This window comes from Misgurnus anguillicaudatus, unplaced genomic scaffold, assembly GCF_027580225.2.
Source record: "Misgurnus anguillicaudatus unplaced genomic scaffold, ASM2758022v2 HiC_scaffold_33, whole genome shotgun sequence".
NCBI classification, from domain to species: Eukaryota; Metazoa; Chordata; class Actinopteri; order Cypriniformes; family Cobitidae; genus Misgurnus; species Misgurnus anguillicaudatus.
Window position 1 is genome coordinate 8,111,752 of NW_027395283.1, and position 23,154 is coordinate 8,134,905.

The 23,154-nt window shown below is 37.0% G+C and overlaps 1 protein-coding gene across 1 annotated transcript in view; it reads right to left on the reverse strand.

Annotated features, from left to right (window-relative positions):
- The window catches only part of LOC141363165 (protein NLRC3-like), a 186,563-nt gene that overhangs the window by 146,700 nt on the left and 16,709 nt on the right, over positions 1 to 23,154 (reverse strand). The window contains exon 2 of the mRNA XM_073865744.1: positions 22,930 to 23,028. Coding sequence (XP_073721845.1) covers positions 22,930 to 23,028 — 99 coding nt within the window. The remainder of the gene's footprint in view (positions 1 to 22,929; positions 23,029 to 23,154) is intronic.

Genomic DNA, 23,154 nt, shown 5'->3' on the forward strand with positions numbered 1-23,154 from the left:
AATCAACTGAGCACATGGTGACATAAAACGATATACGCGTCATGCAAATGAGCGTTTAAAACCCGATCGCACATTCCGTAGTTTTGGAGCCGGAGCCCTTGGTTCCCCCCATTGCCTAGGTGCCCCAGGGCACTTGTCCAATCCCGTCTATGGATAATCCGGCCCTGACTAAAACACATCAGAGAGATGTTAAAGGAAAATAAATTCATCAGTTTATGTCTAATTTCCATAACATTTTCTTTCATGTTTCTCTTTCTGACACTCACTTAAGTACAGTACACATAACAAAAAAGTTAATAATATGGAACATAAAATTGTTTAATTCTGTTTTTTGTCAAAGCTAATAATTTCAGTAGCCCGATTTAAACTACAACAGTCATCTTAATAATTGGCAAACATTTAGGCTACCTTCTAATCAGAGAAATTATATTTTTAAATTTCGCAAGAGCAGTGAATTCAGGTGTATGTTTGTCAGCGCAATACGCACACAGTTGTGCAGGTGTTGGGCTGTGAGCGATGGGGGATTTCTGGAGCCCGACCGATATGAGGGGTTTTTTTCGGGCTGATGGCGATACAGATATTAGGGAGTAAAAAAAGAACAATAACGATATGACGGCCAATGTTCTTTGTGTGTATATTATAGTAAAGTACACATATATCACAGTATATTATACTACAGTACTGTACATAAAATACACAATATACATGAATAGAATATACTGTATATAAATAAATAAAAAAGTTTCCAGTGATTTTTCTGAGGCTATTCAAAATGAGTGTGATATCAGTGCACTAAACAGTAAATTTGACATAACTTTAAAACACACACACCCACACCCACATTAGTTAGCAACTTATTGTTAAGTAGACAATGTTTGACTGACAACATACTGATCTAATATGTAATGTACTGCACAATGTTTTTATAAAGCAAACCCACAGTGTTCGGCGAGGACTTTAGACTTTTATAAAACTAAATAACCCCTTTCCGCCTCTCTCAAGTTGCGTGAGCTTATGTAATCAATTGCTCTGAAGTGAGCATGTTCAGTAATAACACAAGCAGCTGTAATCTTACATAATGTAATATTAGTGCACGACTGCGCGTCAGTTTAAACGCGTAATTTCTCCGTCTTACGACAAAAGAGAGAGAGATTATTAACAGCAAGTGTAAACGGGAATGTGCCTCTCTCGTCCACTTATAATCCAATCAACCAAAGCGTTTCTTAATACCAGGTGTAAAAATGGTGTGAAGACACCGCATGACTGCCGCCTGAACTGAGAGATCACTCACTGAAGTGAATGGAGCGCGTTCTGCTGGACAAACAAGTAACTAAAAAAAACAATAAATCGGTCAGGCTGTAGTGATTCCTTGTATTAATTGCGTTATTGTGTGAGAACGATGATTCGTATAATATTTAAGCCTTTTGTCTGCTTTGAATTTTGGAGAAACACCAGGAACTTTTGTATAGTTCACAAAATCATTTCAATGCATTTCCTTTATTAAGACATCTAATGTCATGTGGATAAGCAAGTCATCAGTGAGCCGACGTATCAGACAACAACTGTCGGAAAAGGCGGTGTTGTAAGCTGGAAATACAACAAATAAAGTTAAAACAGCCATAGAGTCAGCCCGTTGTATAACTAAACTACATTCATTCTAGAGATGTATTTTCTTTTCACACAAGACTACATGAAGAGCCGGATCAAATTACCTCAGGGGCCGGGTTTAGCCCATGGGCTGCCAATTGAATAGCCCTGATATACATGACTGAGATTAAAATCCTATAAATCCATTACAGATGTTATGATCTCTATATAGTCTCACTATAATCTATCAGTCAATATTCATTTGAAGATATTCGTGTATTAATTTTAAATGTCATCATGGTTCAGACTCTACATACCTCTACAAATATACTGTAGTTACTAAATAAACTCTAGTAAGATCACTCAGATCAACTGATATATCTGCTGATGATTCACTGGACTCTTCAGCCTGTTTATCACACAACTATAATGATATTTAACCTTATGAGTGTTGTACAAAGATCCTGAACCTGATAGTTTGAGATTAAATAATTTTACAGTGGAGTTTATGTGAAAACACACCATACTCTCATAATCATGTTAAATTATTAGTCAAGTCATTATTAGAGATGATCTTACTCCAGTTTCTGTAGTTTACAGTCAGGATTCTTCAGTACATCAGAGATCAGCTTCACTCCTGAATCTCTTAGATTATTCTGAGACAGATTCAGTTCTCTCAGGTGTGATGGGTTTGATCTCAGAGCTGAAGTCAGAGCAACACAATCTTCACCTGTGATCTCACACAATCTCAACCTGTAGAGAACAGAGAGACACAGTTTGTTCACACACAGATCAAATCTACAGTGAGTTGAATTTGTTTCTCTTCTGTCATCATTTAGTGTTTATGAACATTTTCATTTTAGTTTTATTTATGTGTGTTTGTGTTTTACTGAAACACATCAGTGAGATTTACAAGTAATCAGTTTATGTTTATATTAATGGTCTGATTTACATAACATTTGACTTTTTCTCATCATAATTTAATTTTAATATTTTATGTTTGTAACTTTCAGTAACATTAAGTGCTGAGATGATTAAACTCAACTTCAGTTATCAAATCCATTATTGAGATTAAAATCCTATAAATCCATTACAGATGTTATGATCTCTATAGTCTCACTATAATCTATCAGTCAATACTGATTCAAAGATAATGGTGTATTAGTTTTAAATGTCATCATGGTTCAGACTCTACATACTTGTAAAATAAACTGCAGTTATTTCCAGCTCAGAAAAGCAGTTTAGAGTGAAAAATCAACGTTTCAAGCTGAAATGTGACTTTTCATGCAAAAGTGCACAACTCCGCTTAAAACGCTTCCAGGGGCATTCTAAGGATGAAACAAGTCGTTTAAAGGCATTTCCAGCTCAGAAAAGCAGTTTAGATTGAAAAATCAACGTTTCAAGCTGAAATGTGACTTTTCATGCAAAAGTGCACAACTCTGCTTAAAACGCTTCCAGGGGCATTCTAAGGATGAAACAAGTCGTTTAAAGGCATTTCCAGTCACATTTCAGCTTGAAACGTTGATTTTTCACTCTAAACTGCTTTTCTGAGCTGGAAATGCCTTTAAACGACTTGTTTCATCCTTAGAATGCCCCTGGAATAGAGCTGTAATCGGGCCTTAAAAGTTAGGCCCGAAATGTCCGGAGCCCGACAGAATGCAGCCCGAACCCGAACGTACGATTGACAGCTTTTTAAAAGCCCGAACCCGTTTACAGCCCGACATTATTTAAATGTGCGCACACACACAGCTTTTGTCAAGAATGAGAAATTTACACAGGTTTTAACATTATTTATTCATTACTAATAATCTACACGCAAACTTGGAAGTTGAACAAAGAAATAAACACAAAGAAATAAAATAAGTCATCTGTAACATTGTAACATCTCATTCTAAATAGGCTTATGCAATACACTATAAATATGCCAATAAAATTATTATTTCTTAACGAATTAAATTAAGATAATACATTCTGAATTAAGATGGGTATTTGGCAATAACGAAATTAAGAGAAAGGCTCCACGGGATTTGCGTCGGCACTTCTCTCCATTACTGCCAACATTAGTCTATATCCTCTGTCTAAATTATGTATTTAAGACTCGATTCATATTTAGTTAAACATTGAAAAACCTACTCACCAAGATTAGGCTACATGTTTTTGATGAGGAAAATCATTAAATCCACTGTAAATGAATTCAGCGCGATCCTGCGCTACTGAACTTGCAACGTTGAACTTGACCGCTCATTTACCTCACGAAGCCGGAGCGGAAGCCCGAGCCCGCCCGAGCCCGTGTAAAATGTTAGAAATGAAGCCCGAACTCGCCCGAGCCCGTCGGGTTCGGGCAAAGATCTTCAGCTCTACCCTGGAAGCGTTTTAAGCAGAGTTGTGCACTTTTGCATAAAAAGTCACATTTCAGCTTGAAACTTTGATTTTTCACTCCAAACTGCTTTTCTGAGATGGAAATGCCTTTAAACGACTTGTTTCATCCTTAGAATGCCCCTGGAAGCGTTTTAAGCAGAGTTGTGCACTTTTGCATGAAAAGTCACATTTCAGCCTGAAACATAGATTTTTCACTCTAAACTGCTTTTCTGAGCTGGAAATGCCTTTAAACGACTTGTTTCATCCTTAGAATGCCCCTGGAAGCGTTTTAAGCAGAGTTGTGCACTTTTGCATAAAAAGTCACATTTCAGCTTGAAACGTTGATTTTTCACTCTAAACTGCTTTTCTGAGCTGGAAATGCCTTTAAACGACTTGTTTCATCCTTAGAATGCCCCTGGAAGCGTTTTAAGCAGAGTTGTGCACTTTTGCATAAAAAGTCACATTTCAGCTTGAAACGTTGATTTTTCACTCTAATCTGCTTTTCTGAGCTGGAAATGCCTTTAAACGACTTGTTTCATCCTTAGAATGCCCCTGGAAGCGTTTTAAGCAGAGTTGTGCACTTTTGCATGAAAAGTCACATTTCAGCTTGAAACGTTGATTTTTCACTCTAAACTGCTTTTCTGAGCTGGAAATGCCTTTAAACGACTTGTTTCATCCTTAGAATGCCCCTGGAAGCGTTTTAAGCAGAGTTGTGCACTTTTGCATAAAAAGTCACATTTCAGCTTGAAACGTTGATTTTTCACTCTAAACTGCTTTTCTGAGCTGGAAATCACTTTAAACGACTTGTTTCATCCTTAGAATGCCCCTGGAAGCGTTTTAAGCAGAGTTGTGCACTTTTGCATGAAAAGTCACATTTCAGCTTGAAACGTTGATTTTTCACTCTAATCTGCTTTTCTGAGCTGGAAATGCCTTTAAACGACTTGTTTCATCCTTAGAATGCCCCTGGAAGCGTTTTAAGCAGAGTTGTGCACTTTTGCATGAAAAGTCACATTTCAGCTTGAAACGTTGATTTTTCACTCTAAACTGCTTTTCTGAGCTGGAAATCACTTTAAACGACTTGTTTCATCCTTAGAATGCCCCTGGAAGCGTTTTAAGCAGAGTTGTGCACTTTTGCATGAAAAGTCACATTTCAGCTTGAAACGTTGATTTTTCACTCTAATCTGCTTTTCTGAGCTGGAAATGCCTTTAAACGACTTGTTTCATCCTTAGAATGCCCCTGGAAGCGTTTTAAGCAGAGTTGTGCACTTTTGCATGAAAAGTCACATTTCAGCTTGAAACGTTGATTTTTCACTCTAAACTGCTTTTCTGAGCTGGAAATGCCTTTAAACGACTTGTTTCATCCTTAGAATGCCCCTGGAAGCGTTTTAAGCAGAGTTGTGCACTTTTGCATGAAAAGTCTCTGCTTAAAACGCTTCCAGGGGCATTCTAAGGATGAAACAAGTCGACTCTTTAGCCTGTTTATCACACAACTGTAATGATATTTAACCTTATGAGTGTTGTACAAAGATCCTGAACCTGATAGTTTGAGATGAAATTGTGTCACTGAACCATCGATGGGGTTTATGTCAAAATAGTCGCCAGAGTACCCACAGGATCAGTGCCTATCTGCGTGTTTATTGTAGCACTTCCATCCGTGAGACAACAAGTGAGAAACGTTTTTGGGGTTATAATTTTTCCAGCCGCGCTAAAAACGCATTGTGATGGTGTATTGGTAGTGCAGTTCGATACTTTTTCGCAAACCTTGAGTGACCAAGAGAGAAAGAATGTCTGTTTCTCAATCCAAAGGCTGCAGCCTCCGGAGGTCACATATGCAGGCTGTATATGTCATCAAGTCTGGTTTATTTCAGTTAACTGAGATACATTTGAAATTCATAAGCATATTACAACAATGTATGATTAACAAAGAATAATAGTCAACTTTATAACTGTTAATGTAATGAAATAAGACAGTCTTGATGACGTATGCAGCTTACAAATGCGACCTGCGGAGGCTACAGTCTTCAGATTGAGAAACGCCCAATATCTTGTTTCGTTGTTCCACTCCAAGTCAGCAGGTCATCACTGATATCAATTGCCTTAAATTGCAAATAGCGCATTAACTCCGCGTATGCCGGCATTAAAGGTCCCATTCTTTGAAGCTTTGATTGTGTTTACAGTGCACAATATAACATGTGTTCATGTTTCTCGTGTAAAAAAACACGGTATTTTTCACACAATTGACTTATCCCTGTAGCGCTGTTTTCACTGTCCTAAAAATGGTCTGATGGCCTCCTTGGTCTGTGAAGTACCTCCTTCAGAAATACGTATCGAGTTCTGATTGTGTAGTTTGTTTAGTGTTTTGTGATTTGATAGCAGCTTAGCTTAGCTGGTGACTGACGTATTCCTGTGGGCGGAGTTTAGTCAAAAACACTTTTACTGACATCATTAAAGCAGGAAGTAGAGGACTGTAGTCCAAACCGGCTGTTCACTGTAGGCTTTGAAAGAGGAATTCTGTTAAAGAAAATATATCGCTTGGCAGTGTACTTTGAGCTTTAACATTATACAGGTATTATTTATGCTATTATAGCAACATTACACACTAACTAGGGTTTAAAAATGGGATCAGAAAGAACGTGACCTTTAACATGAACCTGAAGACATCTCACTGGGCGAGATTGTAGTTTATATTATATTTATATTTTTCATAATATGTGTTGTGCACACCACCGCAGTGATCATTACAACCGTCACAGCCCTAAATAATAACATTGATGCTGGTTAGTTACACAAAATTAATCACAGCTAAAGATTCAAGTTTTCATCTATGATTTTTATCAGTATTTAAAATTAAGTGGTCAAACACAACCTGAATTTAAAAAATCTGGATGGACAAACCCTAGATTATCTCTAAACTCTGATTCATTTCATTCTTGTAATTATTGTTCTGTACCTTGTATAATGTTGTCTTTGTCTTAGTGTGTGAATAAATAAATACACACAGATAACACATCACACAATGAACACTAAACTCTATATGACATCTGAAGTTCTGAAGATTTGTGAGGTTTTTCTTCATTAATAAAGTTTAAAGAGTAAAGTTTACACTTACTGAACTGATCTGGATTCACAAATCACAGGCAGCATCTTCTTAAAAACTTTCAGTCTTTCAGCTTTGTTTCCTCTAAAAAAATTCCACATATTAAACTCATCCATCTTCTGTTCTGATGTCAACAACACAAAAAATACAGCTGACCACTGAGATGAAGAGAGTTTGGTTTTACTTAATGTTCCAGATTTGACATAATGTTGAATCTCCTGCAGCAGTGAATCATCACCCAGTTCATTTAGACAGTGAAACAGATTGATGCATTTCTCATGAGATCGAGTGCTTCTGATCTTCTTCTTGATATACTCCACTGTTTTCTTATTGCTGTGAGAGCTTTGATCTGTCTGTGTCATCAAACCTCGTAAGAGATTCTGATTCAAATCCACTGATAAACCCAGAAGAAAACGGAGAAAAAGATCAAAGCGTCCATTTTTACTCTTTAGGGCCTCATCAACAGCTCTCTCATACAGATCAGACACTGAAATCTTCTCTCTTTCAGTTTGTTTCTTCATTTTATTAAACACATTTCTGTTGTTGTTTGTGAAGGAGATGTGAGCATAAAGAGCTGCTAGATGTTCCTGGATGGTGAGATGAACAAAGCAGTAAACTTTCCCCTGATACAAACCAAACTCCTCTCTGAAGATCTGAGTACACAATCCTGAATACACTGATGCTTCTGCTACATCAATGCCACACTCTCTCAGGTCTTCATCATAGAAGATCAGATTGCCTTTCACAAGCTGCTCAAAAGCCAGTTTCCCCAGTTTGAAGATCATGTCTTCATTTTTCTTCTCATAGTCCTTCTGATGTTTGATGTTTGTCTGAATGATCAGGAAGTGTGTGTACATTTGAGTGAGAGTCTTGGGGATCTCTCTTCTCTCTGCTTCACTCAACATTCTCTCTAGAACAGTGACTGAAATCCAGCAGAAGACTGGGATGTGACACATGATGTAGAGACTCCTGGATGACTTCAGGTGTGAGATGATTTGATCAGACAGACTCTTATCACTGATTCTCTTCCTGAAGTATTCCTCCTTCTGTGGATCAGTGAATCCTCGTACCTCTGTGACTCGATCAACACACTCAGAGGGGATGAGATCAGCTGCTGCTGGTCTGGAGGTGATCCAGATGAGAGCAGAAGGAAACAGATTCCCCTTGATGAGGTTTGTCAGCATCACGTCCACTGAGGTTGATTCACTTACATCACACAACCTCACACTGCTGTGAAAATCCAGAGACAGACGACACTCATCCAAACCATCAAAGATGAACAACACTTTATATTCATCACTGAAGATTTCCATTTCTTTTGTTTGTGGGAAGAAAAGATGAAGAAGATCTAAAAGACTGAGTGTTTTGTTCTTCATCAAATTGATCTCTCTGAAAGGAAGTGGAAATATGAGGTGGACGTCCTGATTCTCTTTCTCTTCAGCCCAGTCCAGAATGAACTTCTGTACAGAGACTGTTTTTCCAATGCCAGCGACTCCCTTTGTCAGCACACTTCTGATGTGTTTGTCTTGTTCAGGTAAAGGTTTAAAGATGTCATTACATTTGATTGGTGTCTCCTCTGTTGTTGTTCTTCTGGATTGTGTCTCAATCTGTCTCACCTCATGTTCATTACTGATCTCTCCACTTTCACTCTCTGTGATGTAGAGCTCTGTGTAGATCTCATTCAGTAGTGTTGGGTTTCTCTTATTTGATGTTACCTCATACAAACACTCAAACTTCTTCCTCAGATTTGATCTGAATGTGTTCAGGACTTCAGCAAGATCAGAGTCATGACTGTAAATTAAAAATTAATAACTCAGATTATTACACAAATACCTGAATGTATAGAACAAAATGTTTGTATCATAAGACACATGACTCATAATGGTTTGTAAAATGTTACATTTATGCAAAATAGAATAGGTCAACATTTTCTAACATTTACTACTAAATAAAATAAAATCCTATAATTCACCTGAAATGAGGCCTCATGTTTTCATTGAAGTCTTGTGGTTGATTATCAGATTGTTCAATCTTCCTCCTCTTACAGTCAGGTTCTGTTATTGGTCTGGATGGCAAGAATGAGAATCAAGAATTTCTTTACACTTTAATATTAGTGGAATTTTCTCGTAACTTTGTTACCTTTACAGTTTTTACACTTCTGTGAATTATGGATGTGCACGAATGGTTCAATATTAAATGTGCAATTATAATTTGAATAAAAAATGCTATCTGAATGTTTGTTTTTAACTCTTTCGCCGCCATTGACAAGTTAACTTATCAATTAAGAGAACTCTCTTCCCTGCCAATTATGATTTTTTCCAGGAATCCGCAATACCGCTATTATCCACCATATGGCGCTCCTACCCAACTTATGCAACCAGGAAGCAACCCCTCCCCCAAAAAGTTCAGACACAGCACGTGTTTTGATCGTCATTTTAATATGATCTATAAGAAATGCAATTTTCTCAGCTTTTTACTCAAAATTTTGTATTTTTGACGAAACCCACCCATATTTGAGAGGTGATAAAAGAGAACTAATGAAGGTAGGAGGTAGAAGGTAGTCTTTATATATTTAAAGAAGAACATTTTCTAGAAAGCATTAAATCATTAAAAATGCTGGTGTTGTCTGGCAACTTTATAAAAGACTGGCGGGGAAAGGGTTAATGTGTCACCACAGGCCTTTTTTACTTTACCTGTACTGTCTTTTACAGACTTTAATGTAAAATATACATGAAAATTAACTTGTATGTATTTCTGATTGTTTTGTCAATAAAGATCGCAGACTAATTGAAGTATTTAGAGTTTTATGCCAGGTTGTTTGTTTGTTTTTGTCCACCGGCTTGCGTGTTATTTAGATTCGCTGCTCCGCCACATCACCGCATCATGAGAGATTTGTTAGCTTCCGGTTATACAGCCTAATTTATTTTGTTAATGCAGAGCTTAACAAGACAAATGTCTTGTTATAAGGTATCAAGTCTAGTGGTTGACCGATATATTGCTGTTTTTTATCGGCCTCATTCAATAAATCTTTCTGTTCTTTCTTTTTTGTTCTAATAATATAATTTTTACTTTAAGAAAGCGAAACAACCTCTTACTGAGTAAAGTAATTTATTTGTTAAAGGATTAGTCCATTTTCTTAAAATCCAGATAATTTACTCACCACCATGTCATCCAAAATGTTGATGTCTTTCTTTATTCAGTCAAGAAGAAATTATGTTTTTTGAGGAAAACATTCCAGGATTTTAATGGACTTCAATGGACCCCAACACTTAACAGTTTTAAAGGGATAGTTCACCCCAAAAAAATGACAATTCTGTCATCATTTACTCACTCTAATGTTGTTACAAACCTGCATACATTTCTTTGTTCTGATGACCACAAAAGAATATATGTTGAGGAATGTTTGAAACCAAACCGATCATGAGCCCCATTCACTTCCATAGTAGGAAAAAGAATACAATTGGTTACAAACATTTCTCAAAACAACTTTGTGTTCATCAGAACAAAGAAATTTATACAGGTTTGTAACAACATAAGAGCGAGCAAATAATGACAGAGTTTTCATTTCTGGATATTAACTAATGCAGTAATAAAGATAATCCCTTTAATGCAGTTTAAAATTGCAGTTTCAAAGGAGTCTAGACAATCTCAAACAAGGCATAAGGGTCTTATCTATTGACGATTGTCATTGTTGGCAAGAATAAAAAAATGCACTTTTAAACCACAATTTCTCTTTTTCCTCCAGCTGTGTGACAAGCCAGCGCGACCTCATGTAATACGTCATCACGTCAAGAGGTCACAGATGACGCATCAAACTACGCTCCAGTGTTTACAAGTGTGGAGAAAAAGGAACGTTCAGACGTTGTTGTATGTGGAATGATACTAATTTATGTGTCTAATTAATTAATGTCTTTGTGTCAGTTTATTGATTAAAATGGTCCGCAAATGTGCGTTTCATTTATGTAACACGTGACCTTTCGAAGTCATTACGCAATTACGCGAGGTCGCGCTGGCTCGTCACACAGCCGGAGGAAGATGAGAAGTTGGGGTTTAAAAGTAAAAAAAAAATTTCTCACACGCCACAGCTGAAATCTACCCGCATGTCAAGCTCTGGGCTGGGTTTCCCGATAACGTTGTCTCTTAGCGCGCTACGAAGACTCTTAAGTTAAACCTTAACTAGATGTGTTTCCCAAACTGTACCCTAGCGGGATTCTTAAGGTACTTCGCTGCGTTATGAGAGAGCGGTGTTCTTTATTAAAAATGCATTTCAGAAATAGTTCAAATTAAATTTATTAGTACTATCTGGTAAAAATATTTCAAATTGCAATTAACTCTTTCCCCGCCATTGACGAGATATCTCGTCAATCTGCAATACCGCTATTATCCACCAGGTGGCGCTATTCCGCAACTTATAAAAACCGGAAGTATTGCCCTAGGGCAAACAGCTGTATGTCCGTGTATGTTTTAAAGATCGCTCTGCATCTGATCTCTATCAAAAGTCTTTCAGAAAAATGGAATTATCTCAGCTTTTTGCGCAAAAGTTTTTGATGAAACCTACACATATTTGAGAGGTGATAAAAACAGAACACATGAAGGTAGGATGAAACGGATTTTTTTGTTTGAAAGCAGAGGGTCTGTTCTTTTATTTCATATATTGTATGTTTATATACTTAAAAAGGAGCATTTTCTGGAAGGCATTAAACTTTTGTGAAAATCATGAAAAATGCTGGCGGTGAAAGAGTTAATTAAATTCAACATTTGACATTTTATATCAAACCCGTCCAAAACCTGCAACTTCTGTTCGTAACGTATCATGCAAAACCTGTTTCAATGCATCCGCTCTGCCAGTGGTTCTCAACTCTAGTCCTCGGGGCCCACTGCTCTGCACATTTTGGATGTCTCTCATATCTGACACACTGAGTTCAGATATCTATACTAACGAGCTGATGATCTGAATCAGGTGTGTTAAATAAGGGAGACATGCACAATATGCAGAGCAGTGGGTCCCGAGGACTGGAGTTGAGAGCCACTGCGCAATGCCTTCACTTGAAAGGATAATTTATATCAGGGGTTCCCAATAAGTGCGTTGCACAGGGGAAAAAGGTGGGTTGTGCGAGTCACCTGGCTTGGCTGTGCATTACACTTAAATAATATAAAAACAAACTGTTGTTCATTAGTTCACATTTATTGTACTTGGGCACTGGATGCACAAGCAGCACATTTACAGTGCAGATAAAACTTAATGGACGCATTTCTAGAGCCTGTCTATCTGTCTACCTTAACTCTTTTGCCGCCATTGATGAGATATCTCGTCAATCAAGAGAAAACGCTTCCCTGCCAATGACGAGATTTTCCGCCCTTCTGGAACTTTTTAAACCCGGAAGTATTGCCCTATGGCAAGCGGCTGCATGTCCGTGTCTGTTTTAAAGATCGCTCTGAATGGGATCTCTGTGAAAAGTCAGTCACAAAAATTGAATTATTTCAGCTTTTTGCTCAAAATGTGTTTTTGCAGAAACCTACCCATATTCAAAAGCTGATTACAAAAGCAGCAATGAAGGTAGGATGAAACTGTTGTTGTTTTTTGAAAGCAGAGGGTCTGTTCTTTCATTTTGGTATATTGTATGTTTATATATTTAAAGAAGAACATTTTCTGGAAGGCATTGAACTTTGGTGAAAATCATGAAAAACGCTGGCGCTGGCTGGCAACTTTTTTTTAAAAACGCTGGCGGTGAAAGAGTTAAATATAACATATAAAATATATATTAATAATGCTTTAGATTTTATCTTTGATTAGTTTTAATGTGGAAATTTTATTGACCTTAGGAGACTATACAATCAGCAATCAAGTGGAGCAGTTTCTTTTAAATGTTTATGAAGAATATGGCATTTAGTTGCCTCAAAGTTATAAAACATTAAAAAAACACTTCATAAAGTTGAATTAATATTAATAATTAATAATCATAATTAGGGAAAGCAACAAGATTTTATGATATAATTTATTGAAATAATCGGGTAGGCCTATTATAATAGGTATTGGAATTAATATGACAAGACATTAACCAAAATACCAAAACGAAATGAATGTGTTTTCTCTTTATATTCCTAATTGGCTATTGCTTTTTTTTTTTTACAGATATTTAATTATATAGACTGCTATGTATAAAAGCTTTTATCACATTGATGCCCCTAGCAGAGTCAAGAGGGATAGGGTAAAGCTAATGCTGCATTTACACCAACCGCGGTAGAGGCATGAAGCGCGTGTGATTTCAATGTTAAGTCAATGTGAAGACGCGTTGACGCACGCCTGGAGGTCCCGCGGCGGGGAAGAGGCGTTTGGCGTGGAAAACGCGTTTCTGCCTCATTCGCGGGTCTAGCTCACATTAATGGCGCAAATTGAGCATTGTGCGCGGTATGAGCGAATGGTGCTTTTTGTGCATTTTGCGGTTCATGCGAATTTGCGGCTGGCGCCCGAGTTGATAGATGTGAACTTTGGCGGAATTTCGCGCCGCATTAACCAATCAGGAGCCTGCTTGCTGCTGAGGTGGCAGCCCCGCCCGGAGTCACTCATTCAACCAACGCTTGATATTGTCCGTAAGCAGTCCTCGAAGCTATATGACACAAGTTCTTATTTCAATAGAGACAGGAATAAAAAGGACCTCACTTGGAAGAGTGTCAGTGAGAACTTGGGGCAACCTGGTAAGTTGTAATATACACTTCACTTTTGAGTCACGTGACGTTTATCAACCCGCGCCGTTTATTTTCCCCCTACAGTAAGAGGTGAACAAATACAAACCGGTAACTCTCTTGATAAATGCACAATCAACATCAGCCATCTTGCAAACAGACAACCCCATAGAACTTGCCCCTCCCACAAGAAGCGGATTTTGCCTCTGACGCGCGTCAAATGCTTGCTTTTTCTCTACGTCTACTCCGCTCTACACGTGCGAATGCATTCAAACTGTTCAAGCAGCAAACTAGGCGCGGTAGACGCGATTTTGACGCCTGAAACGCAGTTGGTGTAAACGCACCATAATAGTGCTCCAGACCAACCTTCTAAACGAATGACTTACAGAAGGGATACGTAACTAAGAACAGTTCGGGAAACACGTATTAACGATAAGGTACAGCTTAAGGTACAACTTAAGATCGACGTAGAGCTAAGAAGGTTTCTGGGAACCCAGCCCTGGTTATTTGTAAAATACTGTGAAATTCATTTATTCTTGTTAGAAATGTCTGTTGTTAGTTCTTGCTGAATAATCACAAAGCAGAGTTTTCCTTGCAGCTGACATTATTCTAGAATGAAGAACTTTCATCAGAGCAGGTCAGCTAAATATGGTTGTCTTTCTTCACAAAAACATGTCAATCTAAATAAAGAAGATATTCATATGCTGACTGGGCAGTCTTATGTTTTTTCAATGACCCCAGGCTCTTATTTTGTGTTTGGAGTCTGTTTAAATGATGATAGTGTCCTTTATGTCAAGTCCTTAAACTTTGAACTTCGCTTGGAGTTTCTGTAAGATCAGACAGAACTGAATTCATACTAACGACTGACTTGAAACACCAAGGATTGGACTTAGCATTCACTCTGTGTGAGGTTTTAACGTTATTTATCTGCAGGCGATTTTTTTAAGAATGAAAACAATGTTTTCAACTTAAAAACACATACATTCAGAATATAAACTTATCTTGTTGTGGATATTTCCTAATGATAAGCCTTCTATGAAATTGTGGAAAAAAAATTATATAATTAAAGGGACACTTCACTGATTTTTAAGCTTCGTATCATTTAAACCGCAGTCATGTTTTTGAATGGTCGTGCATCATTCCCTCAGTTTCCCCTGAGACGGGACAAATACAGATTTCAGTGTTGCACTTCCTTCTTTCAATGATGTAAAAATCGTCATTTTGCGTCATTGAAAGAAGGAACTGGTGTATCTTTGTCGAGGGTGTAAGACTACAAACACTCATTCCTCTTTTTTTTTAAAGGTGGGGGATATGGGTAGGACCCACTCACGCTACAGACCTATTACAGATCAGTAGGTGGGACATACGAAAATACATCTTTTTGCTTAGCTAAGCTAACAAACGATGTGGAGCAAGCCAGACTTCAGTACAATACAATACAGCAAAGAGCTGCGGCGAAAAGCCCGGGGCAGACCCAGCAGCCTCGGCCTCTGCTGCGTAGTGGAGCCCAGACTGGCACGAGCATGGACGGACTAGTAGTGCCAGTACTCTCGCTGTGTGCCTATGAAATATCTGCATCAGATCAGGATTTGAACGTTTGTGTGATGAATGGTCCCGGGGAAGAGAGGTACTTGTTTTGTTTGTTTCACAGACAGGTTTCGGCTCACGAGCACAGGCGCAGAGCCGGCGCGTCTGTGGAGTAAAATTGTGTGGTGGACGCGTTTGTGTGCGGCATTTTCTTCTTTGGGATTATTACAGGTTTGGCCAAGCACTCTCAAAAATAAATAAGAAACTGAGTGAAGCCTGCTCCTATGACACAATTAGTTTCTGTGGTGTACCAACCACCCGAGCTTTGTACCGTCTATGGACAGCGGCGTCCTGGATACATATTTTAGAATCCTAAACTGGAAGCGACAGCCAAAGCCTGCAGGGATAAACGAATGTCTGACTATAAAGTGAGTGTTTCTATTTTCTTTCTTATAATAACATAGTGGCATGTACGTACACAATAGCACACAGTTGAGCAGTGTTCTGGATTAGTGGGAGTGGCTTGCAGAGCTGTGCATTGTGGGAGTTGTAGTTTTTCATACAAATGCGCCCTAAAATCACATTCTGTCTTTTCTCGCTCAAATAGGTACCAAAATTTTTGTTGCATTTCAACTACAAATATGACCCACTTTCAATGAAGAATAATGTATCTACCGGTGAAATGTGTCACGGTTTTCGAAATTGATCGAAATTAAGTCATAACCTCGAAATTCAAATTTAAAAAAATGGAATCATCGATATTGCCACGCCCACATGTCACGTCCGGTTGGCTTGCCAAGCCAAAAAAACACACGTGTTGAGTACTGCGAGTCAACCTCCTCTAACTTCGCTAGCTACAGACAGTTAAAAGATGGCATAGCAGATGCAGGAGAAACAACGTAAGCTGCTCTTTACATGGGAAACAAAAAAACAGCAAGCGCCTCCCACCTTCAGCTAAACTCAATCAGAACATAGCAAGCGTGCACAGCAGAACGGTGACTGTGACAGGACCGGTCGTTTCTCTGAACTGAGATCTGTTTAAGTTTCACAACAACTTATTTCAGTTGCTTAAGAGTTATGAAAACAGCATTTAAACATGACTTATTGGGGTATAGTCTCACGGTAATAAAAGCGCGTTTTTAAGGTGCAAAGTACTGACAGGAAGTTTTATTTTATTAGGTTTGTGCGTGTACCCTATATTTACACTGGCAGCACGACTCTATGGGTTCAAGGTCAGATATTATATTTCATATAAGTATAGTCCAAAAATGGCAGAGCAACCTGTCAAATTGAACTGTGACCTTAGAATCAAAAATGTAATTGAATCGAGGATTTGGAGAATCATCACACCCCCATTAACAATACATAAAAACGTCATTTAAACATACAAATATTCGATTATTATATTATTGTAAAATGCTCTACTGTGAATGTAACCTACTAATAAAACTTTCATATGACTTTTTCATTTACACTATTTTATATATAAAGACTGTAACTGAGTGTTTGTACAGATGTGTCTCTCTATGTGAACATGTGCTGTATAATAATGAAGATAACATTTACTAAACACAATCACAAGAATAATTTATCATCTCTTTAACAAAACACATCATCATATAAAAGCTATAATCATGTTTCAGAGTGTTTTATACCTGACAGCAGGAGATGTTGATTCATTCTTAAAGGTTATTGGCAGCTCCATAGACACATCACTCTTCATAGACACACAACTGAACTCTGGATCTGATCTCTTCTGATAAACTGAACTATAACACACAACAATAATCCAGTTAAACAATTTAACAGAGAACTTGTACAGATGTGTCTCTCTATGTGAACATGTGCTGTATAATAATGAAGATAATATTTATTAAACACAATCACAAGAATAATTGATCATCTCTTTAACAAAACACATCATCATATAAAAGCTATAATCATGTTTCAGAGTGTTTTATACCTGACAGCAGGAGATGTTGATTCATTCTTAAAGTGCATTGGATGATTTATAGACGCATCACTCTTCATAGACACACAACTGATCTCTGGATCTGATCTCTTCTGATGATCTGAACTATAACACACAACAATAATCCAGTTAAACAATTTAACAGAGAACTTGTACAGATGTGTCTCTCTATGTGAACATGTGCTGTATAATAATGAAGATAACATTTACTACACAATCATAAGAATAATTTATCATCTCTCTTACAAAACACATCATCATATAAAAGCTACAACAGGGCTCTAGACTAATTTTTTGCAAAAGTTAGTTGTACCCAAATTTTTGACTGCATCATATTTAAAGTTCACCCAAACCTGTCATCATTTTTTCTCTCTCATGTTGTTTTAAACCTGTATAAATGTCTTTGTTCTGATGAACACGACTGAAGATATTTTGAGGAAAGTTTGACAAAGATGACGCAGCCACAGCACAAATCGTGCAGTAAGTAGAAACCTTTAACAATCTTCAGAAAGAGCGTGAACAGAAATAAGCACAGGGTCATGATTGGACAAATATCTTATCATTTAATGAGTGTCAGCAGATTGACAGATGAGCGGTCAGCAGTGTTTGAGGACTCATAAGCGCTGCACTTATATTTAAATTTATAATTACCTCATAATTTGATGATATGAGTGCAGTGATTCCAAAGGGATGTCCAAAAAGTCAAGTAAATCAAGTAATATGTTAAATAAAAACTTTAATGTCTCTTTCTTGTCATCCTGCCCTCCGTAAACCCGTGCCAGTGATACGCAAGATGAGCTTGCACCTTAAATAACCTTACATTATTATGGTCATGCAGATAAAACAACATTCAAATCTGTAAATGGTTTTCTTTTTATGTGACTCACAATATTAACAAAATATTGTACTTTTAAAATAAAAAACATTGTTTTGTAGGGCTGTCAACTTTAGTCATTTAGTCGACTAATCGGTCGATGCCGTCTTGGTCGACTGACATTTTCATTGGTCGACCAGTTGCATAATTAGTTTATTTTCCCGAATAAAGAAATAGAAATTTTCATTGATTTACTCCTTGATATTTATTCCTTTATAAGCAATTAAATATTACTGTATTCTAAATATAATTAGCCCATGTTTTATCCCCAACTTTAAATGCTTTAATTTAGGCTATTTTGTAACAGCGCCACAGTTTAGCGCACCACGTAGAACACTCTGGAACCGCACCTGTGGCTGGCTGCACTGCTACTTTGCTCAGAAAGGAATATAAGTAGTTTTGCTATATTCATTCAGTTCAAACGCTACTTGTTTTGGTTTAGTCAGCAAAATGTCCAAGAAATCTAAATCTTTTGTCTGGCTGCATTTTACAAAAAAAGGTCACGGAGTTTGAGTTCGCCTGCTCACAAGGTTTGCATAAAGTAAATGATACAGTCTATTTTTTTGTAAATTCCTTAATTCGAATAGTAAATAAAATACAGTAATAAAATAATTAAAATGAAAGTCTCTCCTGATTGTGTTCCAAATTATTAACATTAACGTATTTTAGGCTATAAGTAAATTGCAGATGAAGTTTTGTTTTTGTAAATCCTCAGACATTATTTTTAAGTTTTGCTTTATAGAAAGCATTTCTTTAAAGTGAATTTCGTTTTGTATATATTGTTTCTTTATTTTAATAAATGTTTCATCAACCAACTGCATGTATTTAATAAATAAAAAAGCAAATATAGCAGACAATATAATAACCGCGCATGGAGCCGCCGGCACGGCGCCTTCACTTGCATTGCATTGTTAACTAGAACGCACCTCATCATAAATTAATAAAGCTCAGCGTATGCCTATATGCCTCATACATAAGCATTAAATATCTTTGCTGCATTCGTTCTAGAAGATGACAAGGGCTTTCTCACACACAGTGAGTTAGACCCGCCTTGGACGGTGCGTCTTTTTACGCATTCTTAGGGTGCCTAGGGTATCCATTAGTTTTATCGTGTTGCAGTCTATTCGGCAACATTCTGCATACAACGGGCTTAGATTTGGAAATATATTACATCTACATTTCAGTGGTAACAGATACGGTGATGATGATCATCTTTTTTCTTTATTGTAGCACTACCTCAAACTAAAGCGGAGTTTCTTCGCAGCTGTCATTTTCTTAAATGAGCTGCGGCAATGTTTCAAATGAACTTCTAACGCTAGACAAACGCCTTTATTTTCAACACGATCACCTTGTACCCAAACCATTTCGAAACTAAGGAGCCATTTGTCTGGACTTATGTTTTTGTTTTTATTTGTACAGTTGACGCGTTTGAAAATAGCCTAAATAATGTAACAAAACGAAAATAACATATAGTCCATCCTGCTATACAGCCTATTATTATTAGGATTGTTTTAGGCTATTTTTGTGTGTGTTTGTGTGTGTGTTTGTTTTAAAACGCCTAGATCGGCTGGACAAAAGTTAACCCATAGCTTCAAATTAAAGAAGAATATACAGCCTGTATAAACGAGAGCTTTTAGGAGTTTTCATTATTTGGCAGTTTTAGCAGTTAAATTTTTTTAAGCTTGCGGGTGTGGTCAGGTGCGCGATTGTGACTGTCACTATAGACCTACAGAGCTCCTCACTTTGCAGTTCAAAGTTTTTATACCGGCTGTCCCGTTATAAAAATCACTTAATTTTCAAAGAATTGTGTTATTATTACAGTTTTATGTATTATTATTGATGTTTTTTCGTTGTTGTTTTATAAATTCTCTATGAAAATTGTTTAATAAATGTTCAATCAAAATGCAAAACATCTTTTTTTTTTTTTTTTTTAGTCGATTAATCGATGCGCAGGACAGGACTTTGGTCGACTAAGCATTTCTTTGGTTGACTACAGCCCTATTGTTTTGTGCTGCATCGGTTTTGGAGCATGTCACAAAAAATAACAAACTCAAATAAGCTAGGCTACTTTTGAAATTGTTTTGTTAATTTGCTAAATTATTTATTTAAGTGAAACACATTTTGTGTAGGCTTTTTTATTTCATTATTTTTTCACTAAAGTAAGACGTAATCATCATGTTCTATAGATTTTAATGCTATTTGTGCATGAAACTAAACCCTTGGGGAAAATTAGGATGGGTAATTATTTATAAATGAGTGAACAACGCAAATCATGGATTAATTTATTTCTCTATTTAAGAGTCTGGCAGGGCAGTAATCGGGATACAGCAAACGCAGAAAAGTTTAGAATAAGGGGTGGTATAGGATTATAATAAAACAGCGGTCCTGGCTTTTTTCTATAAATTGGGCGCACGCAACATTACTGCTGTACACCAGGTTTACATAAGAACTGGCTCAGCCTCGATTGTATGTGGCTCATTACCTAATGTCGTCTTCGGACCAGGGCTGATATGGCGGGAGGTTGACTGGTCCATGTCTGAGCATTGGTTATGATCTTCAGACAGGTCAGTCCTTAACTTAACATTCTTGACAAAAAAGTTGTCAATCGTTCTTTTTATCTTCTCTCATCATCCGCGGCTACATCCACTTTGTTTATCTGACAGGCCTGGGCTACTGACCTCTGTCTGACTACAGCACACACACATTATTCAAACATACACACACATACAGGAATATCTGGACTTCAGCCATTCAGAGGGAGGGGTTTGCCTTTCATTATCTCTTATTGGTTTGCACCACAACATGGGCCTAATGTGTGTCTGTTGTTGAACCACAGAGAGACTTGCAGAGTTGTGGAGACTCTTTTTCCTTTAAACGGCTGGTTGCACCGGTGCGACCTGAGATTTTATAAGTCACACCATTGAGAAATTAGGTCACATCCTAAAGCCCTGTATAATCACATGTTGTGTTTTTATACCCGAGAGCAGGAGATGTGAATCCATTATTGAAGTAAAATGCTGGATTCATAGACACATCACCCTTTATAGACACACAGCTGAACTGATCTGGGCCCGGTTCCCCAAAACGTTCTTATCGCTAAGTAGTTCTTAACCTATTCCTTAACCTCTCTCTTAACTCTATGGCACGGTTCCCAAAACGTTCGTACGCTAAGTATATCTTCTGTAAGTCACACTTTCGTAAGGTTGGTCTGGACCATTCGTAAGCTCTCTCTTAGCGTTGTTTGAGCGCAAAACGCTATCGCCGCAGTCTTTAGAAATCAGTGCAGCGCAGTACAAGTCAAACTATGGTATGCTGACAATGATTTTATGTTATGGACATTTTTAAGACTTATAATAAAATATGTTTGCAATGGATAGAGGACTATTTATGTAGTTGACTTTATTTGGTATCAGAACTAATGAATCAAAGACGGCGCCGGTGTTTGTTCCTCATTGAAGTCTGTTCCTTCTATGTTTATAGCGTTTTCATCACGTTATATTTATAATTTATTTAGAAAGATCAAAGATTTCAATTGGTTATACTAAAAAGCAATAATATCATGTATTCTATTACACAATTTATTAAATATTTCATATTTGACAGTTTTATGTCTTTTAACATATAGCCTGTCATTTTCTTTTCTTTTTTCTCTACTGTTTGTTTTAAAACTGTTATGTTTCCAAACATAATAAATATATATTATATATATTATATGATTCATACTGTAAAAATAATTGACTTACAATCAAGAACAGTCAAGATACATTACATAAATGCACACATATACATCTCAGTAGCTATTAAAACTTTCAATGTATATAAAGAATAAACATATAATGTGATAAAAACGCGATAAAAAGACTAAACTAAAGGGAAACACAGGGGGAACAGACTTTTACACAACACCGGTAACCCCGTAACCGTTTAGTCCATGCCAATTTTTTTTATTCGGCAACACTTAAAACCTTTTGACAATTTGCCTGACGTGGCTAAATAAAAAAATTGCCTCCCAAGACAACCCATTATGGAGCTGCTGGATCTTTTCAGACCATAATTCTGTATCTAATTCTCTCTCTCTCTCTCTCTCTCTCTCTCTCTCTGTTCATTGTAGATATTGCTTTTTATTGAAAACATTAAACAATCGCCAGCAATACCGCATTAAAGAGAAGTAACTGCAGCTGCTTGCCAATCAATTCTGATCGTAGTACATTACCATTAGTATAAAAGGGTATTAAATATTTTTTTAAAGTCGTTAAACCCATGTTTAACGTGGATGATTAGCGAGGAATACCCGGTTCGTCTACCCGTATTACTGACAATTTTATAATTTAATTAATAGTCTATATTTGACGGATAACTTAAACTATGTTAAAATAAATGTTACTGGAATAATTTGATTAATGTTCCATTTGTATAGAGCGTGTTGTCTTTCTTAACGCCGTAATGCACCTTCACGTGAAGTGGAGAATCGATCCCTGAGAGATCGATCGCAAATAATTCAGCACCTTAACTTGGGACAGCGACATTGTTACGTCGTACTTAGAGGCAGCGTGTTAAGAAGCTTCCTAAGAGACACTTCGGGGAACACACTTAGGAACATAAACAACTTTGCTAAGATATATCTTTTTGAGCCTTCTTAGCGTGCTAAGAGTGAGCGTTATCGGGGAACCGGGCCCAGATCTCTTCTGATAAACTGAACTATAACACACAACAGATTTAATACTCTAAATTACATTAATAATATTTTTGAAGATGAACATAATTAAAAACAACACTTAATTATTTTCCTATAATATAAATGTTGTGTAATAAAGTGTTTATATAAAGTACCTGCATCCTGGAGAAAAATCTTCATGTGTTGATGTTTGTGTTTGATCCATGATGGAGCTGCAGAGGTGAATCTGATCAATCTGATCTCCACAACTGATACTGAATGAAAATAACATTCAGACACAAAATAAACTTAAAAATCAAAGTGAATAAACAGACATTATAATTCAGATAAATGAAAAAAACAACTGCGTCATCAACGGGCACTTCATCAATCCGGAAGTC